Source organism: Pinus tabuliformis, chromosome 7, assembly GCF_031772625.1.
Source record: "Pinus tabuliformis cultivar Carrire ecotype Pingquan chromosome 7, CPIR1, whole genome shotgun sequence".
NCBI lineage: Eukaryota > Viridiplantae > Streptophyta > Pinopsida > Pinales > Pinaceae > Pinus > Pinus tabuliformis.
In genome coordinates this window covers 409,800,972-409,823,829 of record NC_142293.1, presented here as the reverse complement: position 1 = coordinate 409,823,829, position 22,858 = coordinate 409,800,972, and the positions used below count along the sequence as shown (strand labels likewise).

General features: G+C 37.8%; 1 protein-coding gene across 1 annotated transcript; it reads right to left on the bottom strand.

Annotated features, from left to right (window-relative positions):
* Positions 1-20,199: 20,199 nt before the first annotated feature.
* Positions 20,200-21,222, bottom strand: LOC149247692 (uncharacterized). Its single transcript, XM_089444990.1, has one exon. It carries the CDS (start codon positions 21,220-21,222, stop codon positions 20,200-20,202), a length of 1,023 nt encoding a protein of 340 aa, XP_089301116.1.
* Positions 21,223-22,858: the final 1,636 nt, after the last annotated feature.

The window sequence follows — 22,858 nt, the reverse complement described above, 5'->3', positions numbered from 1 at the left end:
ACTAAAAGGAGAAGCTCTATTATGGTGGGTAAATGAAGAAATAAAGATGCAAGTCACCCCATTGCAAGTTACTTGGGAAATGTTTGAGGAAGCCTTTAGAACTAGGTACCTATCAGAGGAGTACAAACAATAACAAGTAGGGGCTTTTCATGCAGTGCGACAGAATGGTAGATCTATCAAGGACTATGAAGCTAAATACTATGTGTTGGTCCATCATGTGGACTATATGGCAGATGATAAATGTCAAGCTGAAAGATTCTTGCATGGACTCGATCCTTTGGTCCGAGTAGAAGTTGCCATGTGGAAACCCACCATTATGGCAACAACCACTAGTTTAGCCAAACAAGTCCTGAGGATGATAAATATGAAAAAGCGAATGGTGGTTGATGGGAATACAGAGAGGGAACACCCCACATCGAGGGTAAATAGACCAGGGGGCACCCATATGGATTCCAAGAAAGACAAAACAATGTTGCCCAGATTGCTAGTGCAACTTTTGGGCTGCCTCCAGGAGGACGTAGGGGTCAGCCCTACTTGAGAAGAACTAATAGTGGGGGTAGAGGATTTGGTGGCCAAGGACAAGGACAGATAGGGGATCAAGTTCAATTAGAATGTTGGGAATGTGGGGGTCCACATTATAAAAGGGATTGTCCGAAGTATCAAGTTGGGATGAGACAACAAGGACATCATGGAAAATGAGAAAAACCACAAACCCAACATTGAATTCATGCCATTGTAAACCATCGTCAGGATGAGCACCAAGCCACCATTTTGGAGTCCACGAATTCCCTAGGAGGGAGTCCTTCTGGTTGAACCATTTTGTATACTTCACTATCGGGTTCGTTGACTTAGGAATCATGAGTTTTAGCAAGTCAAGGCCAGTGGGACCAATATAGCCTAGGGTCAGCAACCTGGGAAGATGAAGATATTATTTTAATGACCTTCCTTATCTATTTGATTAAATTGTGTGATGAGCTAGATAGGAGTGCATAACTTAGCTAAGGTAGATACTTTTATGGAACATCTAGATCATGTCTTATTGTTTAAATTTTATTGATACATATAAATCATACACTATGATTTCAATTATGGTTTAGTTAATTGTTATGTCAAATAGGGTCGTTGAGTATAATGTTGGATGAGGTTCATGATATGATGGTATGAGGATAACGATGCACATGTGGTTCTTATTTATTTATTTTTGTTATGATAATGATGTTGTATGTTCATGATGGATATGATATGAATATTGTGGCATAGGGATTATGATGTTATGATGTGAGGTTATATTGACATGTGCTTCATTTATTATGTGATGTCATGATATGACTTTGATGTTGATACGTTGATGTTATAATTTAAGAGGGTACTTTATGTGGTAATCACATGTTGATTTTATGATATGCAAGAGTATGCAGTAATTTACTATTCAAAATGTGATGATTAACAATGATCTTTTGTTATCACGATGAAATGCAAGAGTTGGCATGTGGATTATTTTCTATGATACTATGGTTATTGCTAATGCATTGGATGTATGTTGAGATGTGGTGATGGACAGGAAATACACAAATGGGCTGAGAGGGTCGGTTTATTTGATGATCTTGTAGGGGCCCATGCCTGCGAGGGAGAATATGTAACACCATATGGGCTAGGGATATACTCAATCAACACTACATATGCCAATGGTTCCTTTGTCTTGTATAGATCTTGATGGATAGCTCTTGAGGGGCTATGGGACCATCTTGAAGAGGCCAAGTGCCTGATATTATAGGCTAGGTGCCTAGTATTGGATTGGGATACCAAAGTCTGGTGGGGGTGTAAGGACTTCGATGCTTGAGGTTGTGCACCTTAGTAGGTGTGGAGGGAGTGGGCCAGCCTTGCGAGATGCCCGAAGTCGTTGAGTACCGTACCAGATGCCTGCCTTGGGGCAAATGAGGGTTGAGTCAAGCGTGAGCCTTGAGGCTAGCCTTGGACTAAGATACAGACTGATGAGGCTTATGCCTAGTTCCAAAAGTGGGAAAAGGACATAGATCCCTCGAGATTTCCCTGGTGTTTTGAAAACTTTCGATGCCTGCTGGTTATACTAATTTAGCAGAGGGTGTAGGGAAAATATGAAGTAATAAATAACTAAATAAATAAAATTTTAAATGATTCAATTTAACTTCAGGACGAAGTTCCTTAAAGAGGGGGAGTATGTAATGTCCCCTAATAATAATAATAATAATAATAATAAATAATATAATATAATATTAAAATATAATAAAATAAATAATAAATAAAAAAGAAAAGATAGTAATAGTAAATAGATAATAAATAATGAATAAATATAATAATAACAAATAAATAAAATAGTAAAGTTATAAATAAGTATATATAAAAGTAAAATATAAAATAGTAAGTAAAGTTAACAAAAAGGTAAAATAAAATAAGAAAGAGTTAACTAAAAGAACTATAAAAATAGTAAAAATAAGTAAAGTTATCAAAAAATAAAAATGAATAAAATAAGAAAGAAATAAATTAAGAGAAAATTTAACTTAAGTAAAACTTAAAATAAAAAAATAAAAGTTGCATGTTGACATATGGAATGTGTGCATGCGGTTCCCCTTCCAATGTTTGGTCTATTTAATAGACGGTGAGGAAGATGAGAGATCATTCCATCATCCATTCTCTTTGGAGAAAAGTGTTGTGAGACAAAGGATTCCCTGGCAGTAGTATGTTGATTGAGGGCTCGGGAGTGGCCAGTTGTAGAAAGATTTTGTGCAACTGAGCCTACGGTCGGGTGGAGAGTCGTCCCCAAAACTTTGTTGCAGTTAGCAGGATTCAAATAACATTCAACTCCGAAATTACAAGGAATATCATCGCTACAGGTAAGTTGCTTTTGCTCCTATTTCTTAAAAATTCTATGCTAATTGGTTGAAGAGAGGTGTGTTGATTGTAAATCACATAATTGATCTAATTAGTTGCATTTTTTAATTTCGGGGTTGTTAAAGTTAGTGACCAAAAAAACTAGAATACCATAAATAGAACCATAATTATCAATTCCTTTATTAATGAGATTAATGCTACTTTCCTCTTCAAGTGGGGAACCTCTAATTGACTAGAACTATAAACATAGTTTTCTTTAGAAGACATCTAATTACATTACTTATAATGTTTCACATAGTTTCTATCTAACTCCCTATAAAGTTTCTAATAAAAAAATCTTCCATACAAATATTTTCACAATTATTTCTTTCATATTATATCTAATACATAAAACTTAAACCTTATATACCAAAGATAACTTCTATACTTAGAATCCAATCTATCTTCTCAAAAAAAGTAAAAATAAAGGTCAAACAACATGTACAATATGTATTCAAAAATCAATTCTAAAATAACAAATTTTACATTAAAAAATCAAATGTGACTTAAAATGAATATACATAAAATAGAATACACATGGTTTCAATATTGTTAGGCCCTCGAGTTGGGTGAATGCGCATAGTGTGCGACATCCCCATCGCACAAATTGCAACATATATATCTCATAAAATTCGACATTTTGGGGGTTTTGGTAGAGGAATTATGTGTAAGTGAGGGCATGCCAAGGTGAGTTTGGCTAGACGAGTTAGGCGACGAAGCGAGTCCATGTTGGAGAGGGACCATACAATCAGACGAGGATGAATCAATTGGTTGAAGCAAGTGATGGAGCCAATTGGCTTGACACCTTGGTTAAACGAAATGAGGGCATGCTCGATTAGATGAGTCAACTTCCATTAGGGGAATTTTGAGGTCTAAAATGGGTCTCCTAAAAAAAATGTACAACCAAAATAAACTTTATTAGAACCAAGAGGATTCAAGATGATGATTTTAACCATGGCGATGATTTACCATTTTTGGAGTAAAAAAGTAAAAAGATTAAAAAATAATAAAATAATAAAACTACTTTTTCAACTTGTATTTTCAACCTATCTCCTAAAGTTTTACTCAAATTTCAAGTAGGAGTACTCATTGGATGAAAAATTTGGTTCCTCATCCAAGGAGTACCCATGTTGCATACTTTTGATGGACCCTGCTACATGAAAAAATGAGAAATACATGAAAAATGTTATTGCAATCACGATTTTCATGTATTTAATAATTTTTCGTGTAGTAGGGTCCATCGAAAGTATTAAACATGGGTACTCCTTGGATGAGGAATCAAATTATGCATCCAACGAATGTTTCCGCTTGAAATTTGAGTAAACCCATAGGGAGATAAGTTGAAAATACGAGTTGAAAAATATTTTTTTTCTTTTTTCCCTCTAAAATTTGATGATGTAATCTAATATTATTTTATTATTTCCACTATTATTTTATAATTTCCTTAGGAGCCCCATTTTAGACCTCAAAATTCTCCTAATGAGGCATGAGCCACCCAATGAGGGGTTTCCATTTTGGCAAACTGAAAAGTGATAGAGAGGACACACAACATATGAGGCGCATGGCTATGCAATATCAGCATGGTGGAATGGGCGCTAGGTGCACAAGGGTATTAGTTCGAATGAGCAGCCACCCTTGTGAAGGAGGAGGTGTGTTGGAAGAACGAACCAAGTTAAGTGGTGTGAAACAACATGTGAACTAACGCATAGACAAGTGAATGCGAGTGTAGTCTATGCAAATGCGAGAAGAGTTGAGCCAACGTGATGGTTCACTTGTCCCATCACATCACATAAATAGAATAGGGTAGCATCCATTTGGGAAAAGAATAGAGTCACAAGGTAGGACAAACAAGAAGAACAAGAGCTTAGACAATCTATGATAAGAGTTCATGCAAACTGCGTTAAGAATTTTGGGTGAGGAGTGAACAAGGGATTTTGGGCAACTTTGTGGTAGGGCGGACTGCATGAACAAATAGGCGAGATGGTTTTTCACGAAACTTGGTATTTTGCAGCTGGTAGTTGGGACAACTAAGTTTTCATAACAGACCAACCCTAGAGTATATTTAGTGACTTTTTTCATGTATAAGGAGCGAGTGGAGCGAGGGGGCTAAGGCTACCCATTTATTGTAAATATCACTATTATAACAATTTTGAAGGCTAAAGAGTGGTTCCATGTAAAAATTGCATTTTGTATAATCTTGTGTATGACTATGGACTTATGATATTATGCTTCATAGTTATTTAAATAATTTTTATACACAGATTTTGAAAATATCAATGCTTATTTTTTTTTGTGAAGAGTTTATGTAATTTTGTTAAGTAACTTGTATAGAGGTTTTATAAGTAACATATTGTGGATTAACATTGTGCTACTCTAACAAGCTGCAAAACACATCGATGTCACACGTTCAATGGGTTACAGTGTGCAAAAAATGCCTTGTAACTAAGTAGATCCATGGGGTTTTTACAAGTGGTATTAAAAAAAACAGCAAAGTAGAATAATATTGAAGTAGAAGCAGTAAGATCATAACCTAAACTTGGTGGTAGTGGTTGTAGGTGAAGTTTCTCTTTCACTATTGCAGGTGATAAGGAAAATTTCTATATGATAGATTACCGAGAGAGAAAGGTTAGGTTGGCTATTGGTTTCTTATGCAAGATACATTTGGACAAATAACTTGTGTGAGATTTAGCAAGGCCATACTAGAGGTATACAATTATCAGGTTAGAATAGTGAACACGAGAGGTAGCTTGAGGAACCAAGATGAAGCTACATTGGTAGACAGGATCCAAGTTGTTGAAAGAAGCTTGGTTCAAACAATGGATGTTATGGAAGGTCATGGAAATTATTTTGATGAAATTAGGATAGATATTGGAGAGATGAAGGAAGTTATCCAGATAGATTCATATGTGCTTGACGAAGCTACCGACTAGTGAAGGATTCTCAATATCAAGAAGTTTGTATGAGGTACTTGGAAGAGAAAGTGGCATTGCTTGTGACTTTGACACATGATCAAGCCAAAATGATGGTAGTATTGAACAAGCCCATTGGATAGGGTTTGAAAAGTTGATCATGAAGGCGAAGATGAAGGAAATAGAGTTGTACGATGGGACTAGGAGTACCAAATTACTTGGGAACTTTTGTTGGGATGTAGAGCATATGTGGCAACAAATGGGAGGTTGTTCCTATGAAGTTAAATTAAATGTTGTTGCAATGTATCTCATGAGAACTATAATTGTATGGTGGACAAATCAAGTGGATGATTTGGCATTCGATCATATCATGGATAAGGTATCAGATTGGGTGGAGCTAAATACAACTTTGCACATGCAGTTTGGACTAGGAAATCAGGCATGGGTTGAAAGGGATCACCTTAAGACATTGAAGCATACAGGAAGGTTCTGAACTTATATGAAGTAATTTTCTAGACTTATGTTGGATATTATGGAGATGTACGATGAAGATCATTTATACCACTTCATTAGTAGTTTGTAGCCATGGGAAAAAAAGGAAATCAAGAAGCAGGGAGCCCTAACACTTGTACAAGATATTACTATAGTAGAAAAACTATTGGATTACCATACTGATGGGAAGGGAAAAAAGGAAGGACATGGTGATAAGGAAAATAAGAAGAAGGACAAAGAGAAGAATAAGTCTTGCCAGGAAGGAAAATCAAAATAGGCGGGTACTGTAAAGGAGATGAGACTCATCACATGTTGGATATGTGGTGAGACATGATAAGAGCTAAGGAAAGTTGTGATAAGAAATCTGGGCGAGCAACAGATGAGGTAGCTCATGTGGGTTTGTGGTAATTCATACTACACGAACATATATGAAATTTAAGTTCACATGCAACTTGGTATTTTGGAGCCATGGGTTGGGAACTCGGTTACACAGACCAACAACGGAGTTTTGGTAATAGACTGACCATATTGTGTATTTGGTTATTTTTTCATGTATGTGGAGGGAGATGAGTCGAAGGGCTCGGGCTACCCATTTATTGTAAAATATAAATACTATAATAAAGTTGAATGCTAGAGAGCCATTCCATATAAAAATTACATTTTGTACATCTTGTGCAAATTATGGATTTATGGTATTATAACGTATAGATATTTGAAGAATTGTTATTGGGATTGCCATAATATGAAATCTTTGTGTGAAGAAGTTATGATATTCCACTAATTAACTTGTATAGAACCTTTTAACAAACATCATATTATCAGGCATAGTTCACGTGGATTAATAATGTGTTACTCTAGGAAGTTGTGAAACATGTCTGTGCCTCATGCTCGAAGTGTCATGGTGCACCAAAAGCACCATGAAATCGTACATAACCCTAGAGTTATAAAAAACATGAAATGGAAAAATGAAACAACATATAAAACCTAATATTTCTTTTTGAAACTTTAAAAATAAATATTTCAAAAATATAAATAGAATATACAATTCAACTTAATAATATTATACAATGCCCAAAAAAAGAGTTTTTATTAAAATAATTAATATAAATCTAAATTAGTTATTATAAATATTAATATATAAATACTTAGAATAATGCTTACAATAGCATATAGGTAGGATCAGTTTGTTGGTTGTTGGAGTTTTGTTGAGAGATTTTCTCAACAATATTCTCCTTGTTTGGAATCTGTTGGATCTCATAAGCACTATTTATGTGGTTTGCATTTTGGTCTTCATTTGCAATATGCAAATAGTTTTTGTGTGGAATTTATGTGCACTATGTGTTCTCCTCAAAGTTCTTATTTGGTAGCAAAGCGTGTATGGGCTTGAGTCCCTCAAGCGAGGGCTCGGGAGAATGGAAGAGATATGAGAATTGATACGCTGTACATAGATTAATATAGGTGTGTGTGGGATTTTAGTGTGTAAGAGAATATTGTTGGGTTTCTTTTTTTAGAATTTTTGTAGTTCGGTGCATAACTTTGTTTGAATTTTGTCCAATCTATGAGCCATTGATAGTCGAAACTCTGTCTAATTCGTGAACCATTGATAGCGATTGACCTTAGGTGGAGGTGTTGTTGTAGTATGTATTCATAATGAGGAGTTAGCATTGCGATTTGAAGTGTACCAATCAATGCCACGTTGGTGCCAATTTTCATTTGCAGTTTGAAATTGTTGAGGTTACTATGTTTGTAAGAGTGTTGTAGTGACGAGCAACATGGGAACACAAAATGAAAGATGATGCAGGTGTTTTGTGGTTTTCCACTTGTCTTTGATATAATATACTCATGTGTTAATCAGAAGATTATTATTGGATGATTTCTAAACATAGGTGTTTGAATATGCAAACTCTATGGAGATCTCATGTCAGCGAATACCAAATCGAATTGTTGTGGTCCATTGTATGATTGCATAAGGCATCCAACAATGTTATTTTTTGGCTACAGAGTCTTCTCTATAATGACAAGGCATGATATATTTTCTAACATATACACAATTATTATACAATTGTGCTACAACATCGTCAATTCCCATCCTATAATCGTGGAGGAAACTGTTGTGGCGAGGCCCAATCCTTCCTAGGGAGTAACCCTCTATGCTTTTTATGAGCACCAGTCCGTCATTGAATGACATAACAGAGGCAAAGATGATTTCATTTTTCAGAAAGCGATTGCCTCACTACATGGTTCCCAAAACTGTGGTGTTCATAGAGTCGTTGCCTAAGATTTACATGAGTAAAATACAAATTCTCCCATGCATTGTCCTATATGTTGGGCCAAAACTGGTTTACTGAGGAAATGAAAGAACGCACAGAGTCACAGGACATACACTGTGATTGTTTATACCTAGATGACAACTGTAGTTTCATGATTATTGATTTTGTTGTTGTAAGATTTGTGTAGTTTTCCATTTTGTTTGTAAAAAGTGCAAAACGAATTATTGAGTAGTGTTGCATAAATCATATTAGTGGTTCTTGGCACCCGAAAACCCTTGAACACATCACTAGTTTGATTATTTTTATACTATTACGGTTTGTTATTCTTGGCGCTCGAAAACCCCTGAAAAATGACTATAGGTTTGTTATAGCTCCAAATCTCACTCTTATGGTTTGTGATGCTGTACTTATGGCCTAGGGCAACCCCTCCTTCCAGACCTGGTCCTCAAATTTAAAAAACAGTGTTTTATCCCTTATACGCGACATTGCCATGAGTTAAACGCGTGTATACACGGGTCTATGTATAGCCAACCCGCGTGTATGTATTAAAACACTTAAAAAAATATAAACTCCTTATTTTCGGGCAGAGATCGTGGGTTTTACCTGTTGATCACCTGTTAGTACCCGTGGCCCAACTGTTCCCAACCAACTCCCAACTAAAAAACTACTTTGGGAGAGGTATAAAAAGACCTCAAAGGGAAGGCCTAAAGGAGGAGAGAAGAGAGAGAAAGGTTATTATGCTGAGATTTTTCCCTGACCAAGTCTGAAGTCCCTTGTGCCTTCTGCACTTCCCCCATTTGTGTAGGAAACCTTTGTTTCCTTGTGTGTTGATGTTCATCCACCATTTATGACATCATGGAGATGGTCATAGAAGGAGTTTGTTAAAGGCTTGAGGCTGAAACAGATCTGGAAGGAAGCCTTGCTTGGAGCCTGCTGAAGGTGATTCAAGTGAAAATATTACTTTTTATGTACTTTATTTGTCTATGATAAAAGAAACACATGTCTTGGTTCCCGAAATGAATCTTCTTTATGTTAATGATATTCATGGTTAGAATTCATATGTAGATGGTTGTTTGGATTTCATAACTAACTACCTGTGTTTATAACATGAAGATGGTTTCTTTATAAGGTTTTTTCCATATACTGCTGTGTTCTTACAATAGAATTTGCTTATAATAGCATAATGGCTGTGTGAATGTGTGCTTCTTTGAATAGACAACTTTCAATCTGCTAGGGTTTCAACCCAAAAAGCCCTAGGGGAACATTTCCCTCCATCAAGGTTATAATATGAGATCCTTGTGTGTTAGTAAGGTCAAGTTGTTTGATCAACTTTTGAACATATTCAGTGTCTATACCGTCTTCCAAGCAACTAACGAATAGCCAGAAGCAAAATATGTGAAAAATGGTGATTGGGCCATAGGATGGTTCATTACATGACAACTTTTATCAGGGAAGCCCCGACAAGATGAGTTTGTCAACATTGTTGATCATGCAAGTTCGTCAAAGATGGTCAAATGTGTTTATGTTTTAAATGGAGTTCAAGTGACAGCTCGAAGATGATGTGGTGAAGAAAGAGAAGTGTTTGCGAGATTCCAGAGTGGATATGAGTGTTGATGAAGAGCATCTAGACATATGTGACTATATATAATTTATGATTCTATTAATAATCTTCGTAATGATTTAATATAAGCATTAAATGAAGGCTTGGATTAATGCTTACAATAGTATATAAGTAGGAATGGTTCGTTGGAGTTTTGTTGGAGTTTGGTTGATATATTTTCTCAACAATATTCTCCTTTCCGGAATCTATTGGATCTCAAAAAAATTATTTAAGGGTTTGTATTTTAGTCTTGATTTGTAATATACAAATAGTTTTTGTATAAAATATTTGTGCACTATATGTTTTTTTCAAATTTCTTATTTAAATTATAATTTTATTTAAAAATATAAAATATAAATAATAATATAAATAATGTTTCACATTTTTATCATTAATAAATTAAATTAGAAAATACAATTATAAAAATAACTAAATATAAACAAAAACACGGTGAAGTAAAGATATGATGATCCAAATCAAGTCATACTCAATAGGGATTGTGCATATTTATTGTATACATGATTTTATGATCCACTTTGTTACAATGTCATGATTATTGCTTGATAATCAATAAAATGTTGTTTAGTTTAAAATTTTAGGTTATGTATTGCTTTTTAGGGGATAGTTAAAAGTAATGTAATTAGGATTTAGGGGATAACGTTAAAAATAATATAAATACGATGATGTAATTTTTATTAATGATAATTAATAAAATGTTGTTTTGTATAATAATTTGGGTTTTATATATAGAGAGAGGGGATAACTTTAGAGTAATATAATTAGGCATAAAAAAATTTAATTGTTAGATATTTTTGATTTTTTTATTAAAATTTGGTGATATAATTTTTAGTAAAATTGTAATTTTTCATTATTTAAATTTTAATTTTCAAAATATAAGTTTAGTTGACAATATAATTCTAAATAAGATTGTAATTTTTTGTTTTTAAAATTGTATTTTTAAATGTATAAATAAACTCAACACCCAATTTTTTTTTATAAAACATTTAGATTATACACACTACACAACTCAATTCTATAATTATAACAAATCTCCATTTAAAAAAAATAAAAACATTAAATAATAAAACTACAAAATTAAATATAATATAATTATTTATAAATATTAAAAAATATATAATTTTAAAAAAAATAGCATATACATATTTCAATTTTAATATAATCAATACAATTATGCAATTTCAAAAATAAAAATTCAGTAAGTTTTTAATACTATTTAATTTATAATTTAAAAATTATTATATTATAATTTCTATATCAAATAATAATTTACTCATTTCACTAAAGTCTATTCTTATAAAACCAAAAAGACTCACGAAATCATGGAAATAGTTCCGTAATGGTGTGGCGATGCCAAATGTGCAGTAATCCATAAAGATTGCATAGTAACATACCGTAATCCATAAAGATTGCATAGTAACATAATGGTATGGCCATCCCAAATATCCAGCCATAAAAAAGACTTTGCCTACATAATCCCATCATCTAGAATTTATTATCAACGTTAATTATGGGAAAGGAATTTGTGGAGCAGGCAAACAATAGCCAAAATAATTTGTGGAGCAGGCAAACAATGGCCAAAATAATTTGTGGAGAAATGTAATGAATAAATCTGATTTTGGTTGGCTTCAATGATCCCCAAGTTTTATATAATGTTTATTCGAAAGTAAGGAAATACCATTCACTTTCTAATTACATGCTGTCAATCCAAATCTTCTTCATCATCACGGATCATGTGCTCTTTGACTGCTTTCCAATCTGTTTGGACACTGGCCACACACCAAACACACAATACCTACCCTGCAATAACCTGTCTGGATACTGGCCACACATGAAATACACACAATACCTACCCAGCAATAACCTGTCTCCACGTAGACTCGACCGCTTCATATTCAACAACTCACCAAACCCACATAACTTGGTGGGCTTCGATTCCTTCACCAAGTCCTGAATGTTGAGCCACATTCTTATTCATGCATGAATATTCAGATTAATATTTTAGTCCTCCGTTAAGTTTCTTATAAAGAATTCCTCTGTTCAATGGTGGAGTTTATTACAGCATTTTGGACTAAGTTGCTTATTGATGTTGCGTGCTCTCTAATACCCGCTTCCCTCGTCTCCGTCTTCTTTCTCATCTGCAGGCTTCTCTACTTTGGTTACTTTGGCTTTACCTTCGATGGTATTTCTACTTAACTCATCTCCGTGCTTCTACCGTCACGACCTTTTTCCCATCCTGAGTTGTAACTTATAGTTTCTCCCACTGTCTCCACCTTTTCTGTCATGGCTCCCTCATCGGTCTCGACTTCCTCAACGATATCCTCGACGAACGTCTCACCCTCCTTGTTCGGCTCAGTCGCCGCTTCGACAACTGGTGCAGCTTCCGTGGGAAGAGATTCAACTCCCATATCCTCGGCAATGAATGTAGATGTCTTCCGTAAAATGTACGTCATGGACTCTAGTACTAGTCTCCAGAAAATTTCCAGACTCAAGCACCGCTCCACATAGTCTCCACACAATTTTCTATGCAGAGGCACTCCTACTGCACTCTAGATGACATCAATATTTGCGCTATGACTTTCTCCTGCTGCATTCACGCTTCAATTCATATCGTGCCACTTGCCTTTGTTGCAGTAGCTTGTTGAACGCTCGCATTTTAAGTATTTCATAGATGCTCTTGCATCAACTTCACACTTTCTTCAATTCATATCGTGCCACTTGCCTCTGTTGCAGTAGCTTGGCGAACGCTCACATTTTAAGTATTTCATAGATGCTTTATTGCCTTCACTTCAGCACGCCCTACACCGTTGCTAGAATGTCACTTCCTTAAACTACATAGGAAAAATTTATGTATAATCTTTTTGTTTTTTAAGATACATTTTACATAAATACTATATTATAGTTTTGAATCTGAAACTTTTTAAGAGGAAACACATGTTTTTAATTATTAGGCTTACTCAAGTTCTATGGTCAAGTCCTAGTAGCACAACCAATTGATGATGGGCCTCCTTAAGAAGGCGACCCAAGATCAAACCTCATGGGGGTGGTTGTGCGCTATGCTAGGGAGAGGCGATATGCTAAAAAATCCAATACGCTAAGGCAGGGTGCAATTCTCGAGTGACTTTGATGACTTGCTTAGATGCCCCTAGATTGCAGCGCCTCAAATAAACAAAAAAATTATAATAATTATGATTAAGTATAAAATGAATTAATATATAAAACCTACATATATTTTTTACTATGGAGATATGAAATGATTTGTGGTTTTTTCTACATGTGGTATTGATAAACCAGGTTGTTGCTCATGGTATTATAACTAAACTTATTTACAAATTAAGAATCTCCATACTAAAATGAGAGTGAATATCCAAAACTAAAAATCTCTTTATATGTTCATATATCTATATATATATATATGTATATATATATATATATATATATATATAGGTATTTATAAACCATGTTGTTGCTCATGATATTATAACTAAACTTATTTACAAATTAAGAATCTCCATACTAAAATGAGAGTGAATGTCCAAAACTAAAAATCTCTTTATATGTTCATATATAAACATATATATATATATATATATATATATATATATATATATATCTATATCTATATCTATCTATCTATATATATATATATATATATATACATATACATATACATATACATATATAGATATATGAGACCCAAAATATCCTCTGGATAAGAAATTAATTTGCACCTGGAATAATATCGACATACATAGTTGCTCACAGGAATGGAACATAAGCTTATGGGGACTTAACCCCACATGCAGCGATTGGAGATAATTTAATTTTTTTTTATGATGTTTTTGCATGTTGAAATGTATCATGACGTAATTGTTTTCATGTGTATTATTTATAGATATTTATAAATCATTTAATTTGTATAACTATATGAGTAATTATCGATAGATCAAATTATAATTTTGAAAATCCTTATTCTAAAATAAACCTATATTTTGTTTTTTTTGTTTTTATAATTAAATGTATCTTATCAACTTCATATTGGAAATTAATCTTAAGTGCTCAACCATGAATTGGGATTCAACAGGAACATGTGTGAGCACTCTACCATATCGATGAATAAGATTTTGGACATTGAGTAGAGTTTCAAGGAGATTTAAGAATTGGCGAATGTGGACGAAGGAGTTATGTTGACTCTCGATCTCATAGTATCAAGGTATCCCCATATCTCACAAGAATCAACTTTTACATGCCCATGTGTTAACTAATGCTCCTTGTTATCTACGTAAATTTAAATCTCCAAGTTCAACCATTGAAATTGGTATGTCATAGTATCAAGGTATCCCCATATCTCAGGAATCAACTTTTACATGTTCATGTGTTAACTAATGCTCCTTGTTATCTCGGTAAATTTAAATCTCCAAGTTCAACCATTGAAACTGATATGTTATTTGTGTGTAGTTAACGAAATTTGGATAACGTGTGTTTGTAGACATATGGGTGAACACATTTTTGATGATTTCTAAAATAGCCAAACAACTTATGCTCATTCTCACCCTCCAGCGAACCAACCAGAATGAAACACATTCCCTCAATACTCCAACAACTATGTTCTTCGAGCTTCTCAAATGGGGCACATATCTACATTCCGAACTGGATTGACTCCATCCTTTGGGCAACCTCCTAGGTTGTAGCTCATGTGATTCAATACTGGTAACACTCTTTCTTGATTCCTATTCAATCATATATCTCACCTAATGTGAAAAAAGGAACGTTTAATACTCATAATATAGTAATTCGAGTCAAGATAGAAATTTGGGAGTTAAAAGTGGCTATTAATAAAGTGAAGCACATTTGATGCAATTTTCTTCATCAATGGCATGGCTACAAAGTGTCTCCTTTTGAAGAAGTTGTAGTTAATAAAACGGTGCTTTTAAAAAGTAAGTTAAAACAGTGGAATACCTAGTTCAGTATCTCTTTTCTACTTTTTATACGGAATAGCTAAATTCTAAATCAAACAAAATTTGCCATGCATCCCTCGTAAATTTTAGGTTTTGAAAATATTTGGATAAATATAAATATGATTTATTATAATGTGGCTAAAATTAACTGAACCAAATTAAAGTACTTTAATATTTTTGTTTAATTTCTTTACCCTATCAGGGCTGGCAAGTCCTTGGAAAGTGCATGCCTATGATTACTTATATAATGTTCAGTTGCTCACGGGAGGTTTACTGTAGTAGAAGAGTAAGTCTGGAAGTAGGTATATACACAATGATGACTGAGGAAACAGGTGTAATATGATAGTAACCTTTTAATGTACAAATAATTATTGCAGCTACCTGCAACTTTTGCTTTCATTCTTCCTCTTCTGTCTAATATTAAATTAGACATTTGGACGATGTAGTAAGATTTATAGATATATTTTTTTTTTTATAAATAAGACTGAACTATTATATTACAGCAAGAGCAAAATTACATCAGTGGTATTACAACAGGGTCGAGGCCCTGTAGAACATGTCCTGGGACGAACAGTAAGCTCGAGAGAATGCATACCAGAATTACAAAAATGGAACCCAGAGTGATACTCCTGTAGCCGACACACGGACTGAAGCAGAAGGAGATTGAAACAATAGAAACACATAGAGAACAACGACCCCAAGACAGAGATAACAGATAACCGACACCATAACAGAGATGGACAGAGATACATAGTAGCAAACACATATAAGATCGCGAAGGGAGCTGACAGAGAGAAAAATTCGTGCAGAGGAACCTGGAGCGCAAGCCGGGCACGCTAATCTTCTTCCGTAGTCTGCGGTTCATCCTCCTTCTTGTAGCAGGGAGGCTGGAGTATTGCCTTACCAGTATTGCGTTGCACTGGCTCACTCGGGCCGGCTCCAAGATCAAGAACAGGCCTCAGCATGTCAATGGCAGGAAATTCCATTTCCACTGTGGGAACAATCCCAGGAATACGCGGAGGGTTGACTCGAGGGGCTTCCTCTTCTTCCCACGGATTACTACAGTGCTCCACTGAAACTGTAATGAAGAAAGTGGAATTGGATAAATTGCATGGAAGACGATATCTTACCATAGGGTGTTCAGTATGTCCACATTCCATTCTTGCTGGAGGTTCCGCCATTCTTCCTCTGCCCGGAGGCCTTCCCCTCGGTCTTCTGCGTTCAGAAGATTCCTCAATTGAGGAAGAGGGCGAAAGGGCTCTTCCACTGAAGCTACCCCGTCGACTGGTTCCCCTCTGACGTTCCGGCTGCATATTGGAAATGGGCGGTTGGCGAGTGTAAGCCAGGTTCGCAACTCCTCCAATCTCCCTCTGAATTGGATTATCCCTCTGAACTGGATATCCAATCCCCCAACCAGAATGCGGAAGGCGGGTTCGCAACACCTCCAATCTCCCTGGATCACACCCAAACTACCCGTAAACTCTCCAATTGCCCAAGTCGACGGCCTCTGGACCCTCACAGTCGCTCTCAGAGCCTGGCAGAGAGCCGAAACAATGAGCCTCCAAAACTTCCTTCAAGATCAGAACAGGAGCAATCGAAAAATGCGGGGGAATGTCTGAAACCATCCGGCTATAAAGCGCCATGTTACCTTTCTCAATGCAGGCAATGAATGCCGAAGAGACGTCGCTACAGTAAACCTTAACTGCATACCTTAAATGTTGCATGCCTGAACGTTTATGGCTTGTCCTCCTGAGATACGTGGCTTGTCCGGGCGGACAGATGCCCTGCAGACAAGCCATGAGCCCTATGTTTCTAACAACCACCCGCATCCGGGGGGGAGAGATCCTTTTGCACCAAAGTGATGCAGTCCTTTTTGAGTTGATCATCTTCAACTGTGTCCAGGGGACCTGAAAAGTAAGTTAATGTCTGCGAGACTCCTTGGTTAGCCAATCTATCGGCTACCTGATTTGCTGTTCTTCGCACATGCGGAAAGGTAATGCTATGTGGATTTGTAAGCTTAGCTTCCAATGATTCCAACCTGCTCAAAAGTCTCCAGCTGGTTGCTACTTTGTCCGCTGTTGTTCCTGCTTGGATTTTCTTGGCTGCATTGATTAAGATGAGAGAATCACCTTCAACCTCAAGTGGAAAGAAGCTGTGCTGCTCTGCAAAACAGAACCCTTGCCAAAGTCCTTCCATTTCCGCTACATTATTAGTATCTTTGCCTAGAAATCCATAATAAATATGCATGGGTGCGCCTGTGTGACTTCTTATGATTCCTCCATAGCCTGTCGGACCAGGATTACCCTTTGCTGCTCCATCAAAGTTGAGCTTGAAAGAGTTGAGAGCTGGTGGGGCCCAAGAGGTCGGGGAGGTGGAGCTGCAGGGGGGACGTGTAATTACCTTTGCAAAGGTTGAGAGGTCAAGATTCCATTCTTTAAATATTTCCCTTTCGTGTTGCATTTCCGGCATATCAGTGTCAAACCAGGTTCTTATGGCTAAGGTTTCCTGGATATTTCTTTTGTATATAAGCCACAGAGCGTCTATAGTCCAGGAAGTACTGTTGAAGATGCGTGAGTTACGCTCTTTCCAGAGGAGCCAGTACAGAAAACCTGGAATGAGATCCCATAAAGTGTTGAGGAGTTGGCTTCGGAATGGGTTCTTGTCCCAGTTCCTAATATTGTCCGTTACATCCTCACCCCTTGGTGTTGTTCTTTTGTTGCAGTACTCCACCTTCTCCCAGAGCTGTTGTGCTAGAGGACAGGACTCCATTAGATGGTTGATTGTCTCAGTATGAAGATTACAATTTGGGCATCTAGAGGGCCCAATGAATCCTCGTTTTATCAGGTTATCCCAAGTAAGTATCCGTCTTTTACTGAGCAGCCATAGGAAGGTTGAAATTTTAGGCCAAAGCCCTGGAAGCCAGACTCGTGCCCAGATTTGGTCTTGATTCCCTTGGTTGTTTGAATAACGCAGCTGATGTGCTTCTTTGGTGGTGAATGTGCCTTTGTGCTTGTGACCCCATCTGAGCTTGTCCTGTTGGTTGGAGTAGCGTATTCTGCGTTGTGTGAGTTCCTGGTCCAAGTCGGAGTATGTTTCTCCTGCCCAGTCCCTTTGCCAGCTGTTTACAGGTCTCCATGTTCGGTAGTCTTGTTGCTGCGTTTGTTGCCAGAATTGTTGCACCTGAATCAGGTTTTCTTGCTGCAAATACGAGTGCCAAAGTGGCATCTGGAATAGATTTGCCAGTTTGGGAAGCTGCTGCCACGAATCCTCCCATAACTTGGCGGATGTGCCAGAGTGTATTTCCCAAAAACTGTGTTCCTGTATGAAACTACTGTGTATCTTAGCTGCATTCCAGATTGGAGAGCCTTGGGCGCTGGGGTTGATTCTTATTAGATCTTGCCATTGACTTCCCATAGCATACTTTGCTTGCCATAAGCGGGCCCAAGGTGAATGAGGCTTGGAGAGCCAGTTCCACCACAGACGGGCTCCCATAGTGTTGTTACTTTGAAGTGGATCTCGAAGCCCGAGTCCACCCTCTGTTTTGAGTTTACACACATCTTTCCAATTCACAAGGACCCATTTTCGATTCCTGCCTGTGGATCCCCAAAGGAAATTGCGTTGTAAGTTGCGGATAGCTTTGAGTACCCATTTTGGAGCTGCCAGGGTGGAGAAGAGGTACAGCGGCATAGCTTGAAGGACAGACTTAATCAAGACCAATCTACCTGCCATGTTGAGAGCACGAAAGGTCCACGAAGAAAGTTTTGATTCTAACTTGTCAAGGAGGGATCTCCATGAAGCGTTTTTAATGGCTGAAGCTGAGAGGGGTGCTCCAAGATATTTAGAAGGCAGATGGGAAATGGTGAATCCCAAGATTCTGGCAATGTTCCTTTGAGTGGAGGGAGGGGTGTTGAAAAAGAAGAGCTGCGACTTGGAGGCGTTGATGGAGGTACCAGAGGCATCAGAGTATAGGGAGAGGAGTGATTTAAACATAGAGGCTTCTTTTGAGGAAGGATGGCCAAATAACATGGTGTCATCCACGAATTGTTGATGGGACAACGGGTTGAGACCATGAAGAGAAATGCCTTTAAGCTTGTGAGAGGCTATAGCTGCTTTGAGTAATCTGATGAGACCCTCAGCCATTAGAACAAAGAGAAAAGGAGAGAGAAGATCCCCTTGTCTTATGCCTCGGGAGGGCCGAAAGGGAGAAGAGGGAGATCCATTCAAAAGAACTGAAAAACTAGGGGAAGTAATAAGATTCATTATCCACCAGGTCCAAGTTGCACTGAATCCAAAGGCTAGAAGCATTTTTTGAATGAAATTCCAACTTAGCTTATCAAAAGCTTTGGAAAGGTCTAGTTTAGAATCATACCTGGTTTCTTGAGAATCTTTAAAGAGTGTATGACCTCATTTGATAGTATGATGTCGTCCATAATCTGACGACCTTCCACATATCCGGTCTGTTCTGGAGATATGAGCAGGGGTAAGAGAGGTTTGAGCCTGTTTGCAATAACCTTTGAAATTAGCTTGTATATGACATTGCAGAGTGCGATAGGTCTAAAGTTTTCCAGCCTATTGGGTTCTTCACCTTTAGGAACCAGAGCTAGAAAGGTGGTATTGAGAGACGGGAGGATCCAATGCATACTTCGGGATTCTTCAACCAAATTCCATACTTCAGTCTTGATGAGGTCCCAGAATTCGTGGAAAAAATTGGCTGTGAAGCCATCAGGACCCGACGCTTTTCCATCCTTGAGTTGGGCCATGGCTTCTTCAACTTCTTGCAGGGTAGTGGGCTGGAGCAATCTATTGTTGTGATCTTCAGTTATGATGCTTGGAATGTGCTGTGTGATGGCCCGAATTGCTGCATCCCTGTTCTCAATGGGCTCTGTTAAGATTTCTTTAAAATATCCTGTGAACTCCTTCTCCATATCCTCATGCTTTTCAATCCTATCGCCTTGTTGGTTATTGATGAACGCTACATTATTATGCATTCGCCTTTGAATTGTGGTCTTGTGGAAGAATTTTGTATTCTTATCCCCTTCTTTGAGCTAGTTGATTCTCGATTTTTGCCGCCAGAGTATTTCTTCTTGCTTCCTGCGTTCTTCGATTTGGTTCCAAAGTTCCTGTTCCTGTTGAGCTTGTTCTTCTGTTCTGCCATGGAGAATTAGATTTTGTTGGAGTTTGCTCATTTGCTGCTCTAATTGGGAACGCTTTTCCTGAATGTTGCCAAAACTTGTGCGATTCCAGACTTTGAGGACAGATTTCAGATTTTTTAGTTTTTGTTGGAATTGATACATTTTGGCCCCCTGCGGCGGAATGTAGGCTGCCCAAGCGTCGCTGACTACCTTTCTGAAAGTGGCGTTTGTGAGCCAGAACGCTTCAAATCTGAAGGGTCTGTTGCATTGATTGCCTGGTCTGGACCATTGAAGCAAAATTGGCCAGTGATCAGACCCACTGTGGGGTAGGATAGACGCATGGAAGTCCCTGCCTAGATGGATTGCATTGTCAGAGAGAAAGAATCTGTCAAGACGGGAGGCTATGTGTTGAATGCCTCGTCGCTTGTTTGTCCATGTGAAGATTCCATTAGAGGTAGGAATGTCCATGAGGTGATTGGTTTGAATGAAATCTTTGAGGCTTTCACTATCACTGTCAAGTCCGATTCGGCCTCCCTGTTTCTCTGTCATAGAAGTTATTATATTGAAGTGACCACCCCCGATCCATAGCGGGAATTGTCTGTTTTCATTGAGAAGTGGGAGTGTTTCCAGAAGTTCTATTTTTTGTTGAACTAATTGAGGAAAATAAACATTTGTGAGATGACCATGTATACCAGTGCCCACGAGGTGGAAGGAGGCTTGAATGAGATGGAGAGTGTCGTGGAAGTCATATAATGTAATGATCTGGGGGTTCCATAGAATAGCTAGACCACCTGAGGCTCCGGAGGCATCCACAGAAATGGCCCTGCTTCCCGCCCAGATTTTGCCCCGGATTCGTTCAATAGCATCTGTGTTGCTTTTGGTTTCTTGCAGAAAAACTATGGTAGGTTTTTCTTGCTGTATCAAATGTTTGATCATTCTGTGTTTTGAGGGACTGTTGAGTCCTCTCACATTCCATGATATTAACTTCACGGAAACTGTGATTTGGGTTTGTAAAACTTTGTCAACTTAGGGAATCGCCCTGATTCCATAAGTATTTCACCTATTTCTATGGTGCGCTGGAGTTCAGTCTTTCGTCCCCTTTTCTTGAGATCCTTGAGTAACTTTTTTCCATCCCATGGACTGCCTCCCTGGATGCCCAGGCTTTTATTGTGCTGCACCTTAGCTAGGACTCCTTCCAGCTTGTCGATTTGCCAAGGTTGGATGGAGTTGTATTCTTTTTGTTTGCATGCTGCCTCAAGTGTAAAGATATCTAATCCATCAATAGTGACATCTGCTTGATCTTCTTCCATGACAGTATTTTCATCTGGAACTTCCTCATCCTCCTCTTGTTGAAGCCTGTGAGCCAGAGTAGTATCGGTTTCCATATCGACATCCTGCTGCTCATTATCCACTGAGATGTGTTCTTTAGAGAACGAGAGGGGATTTAGTCTTGATATGGATTTACCTTTTTCCAAAGAAGGACCAGGAGAGGGTTTCATTAGGTCAGGGACAGAGGACTGCAAGGGATCTAAGAGAGAGAGGGAGGAAGATGGCGTAGAGGGATTGTGAGGGGAATCAGAACTGGGTTGATCATTTATTTCATGCGAAGCAAGAACAGAGAATTTGTTCTGATGGTCTGATTTGAGAGTGTTGTCAATAACGGGCTGACTCTTTTTGGCATGCCTGCGGCGGTTAGGGATTTTGATGAAACCTTCAGAATCTATATCAGAGACAACAGCAACAGCTTTGGACTGGGAATTTAAAGGACAGTCACGGAATAGATGGCCGTGCTAATGACACTTACGACAGCGGAAGGGAATATGTTCATAATCTAAAGGTTGTGTCCATTCATAATCATCGTGATAGAGCTTTACCGTGTCCGCGAGGGCTTTGGTCAGATGCATCTGGACGCAGATCCTAGCATATGAGGTGTACTTGCGAGTTTTTGTTTCCGCTGCAACTCGGATGAAGGTGCCTAGTTTGTTGCCTATGTCTGCCAGAGTTTCTTCTTTCCAATATTCTGCAGGGAGGGAGTACATCCTGATCCAGACGGGTGCCCAACTGAAGTCCTCCTTGTCGGGATTGAATCTGGGCTTCCATTCGGTGAGATAAAGGCCTGAAGAGTTGAAGAAATACGGCCCTCCTTCGAATATCCTTATTCTGTCTTCTACACAGTGAAACATAGCTGTAAAGAAGCCCTTTGGTCCTAGTTGCAGCGTTATTTGTCCTTTGGGCTTCCACTTTGAGGCTATCCAGCCTTGTAAGGCTTTTTCTGTGGGCCAGAAGCCTAAAATTTTCCTATGAGTGCATGATCTTGCATGTACTGGATTTCACCATTGATGCGGTGGCTGGGCAAGTCCACCTTGATGGGTTCTGCAGCTTTTGGGATACAAGTGGCTGAGGATGCTTTAAACGGAGTCGCCTTAGCTTTATCATGAGTCTCTTTGTCAGCTTTACCTTCTTCTGTCGGGGTCGTATGAAGCCTTGCCTCAGCTTTCCGATTAGCTCCTTGTCCTGCATCCGGGCTGGCGTCAGAAGGGCGCAGAGGCTGAGAGTGCAGGGTGTTGTCAGA

Bases quoted from the DNA above. Each gene is read 5' to 3' on its own strand.
- LOC149247692 (XM_089444990.1), bottom strand. From the start codon at position 21,222: ATGATCAAACATTTGATACAGCAAGAAAAACCTACCATAGTTTTTCTG.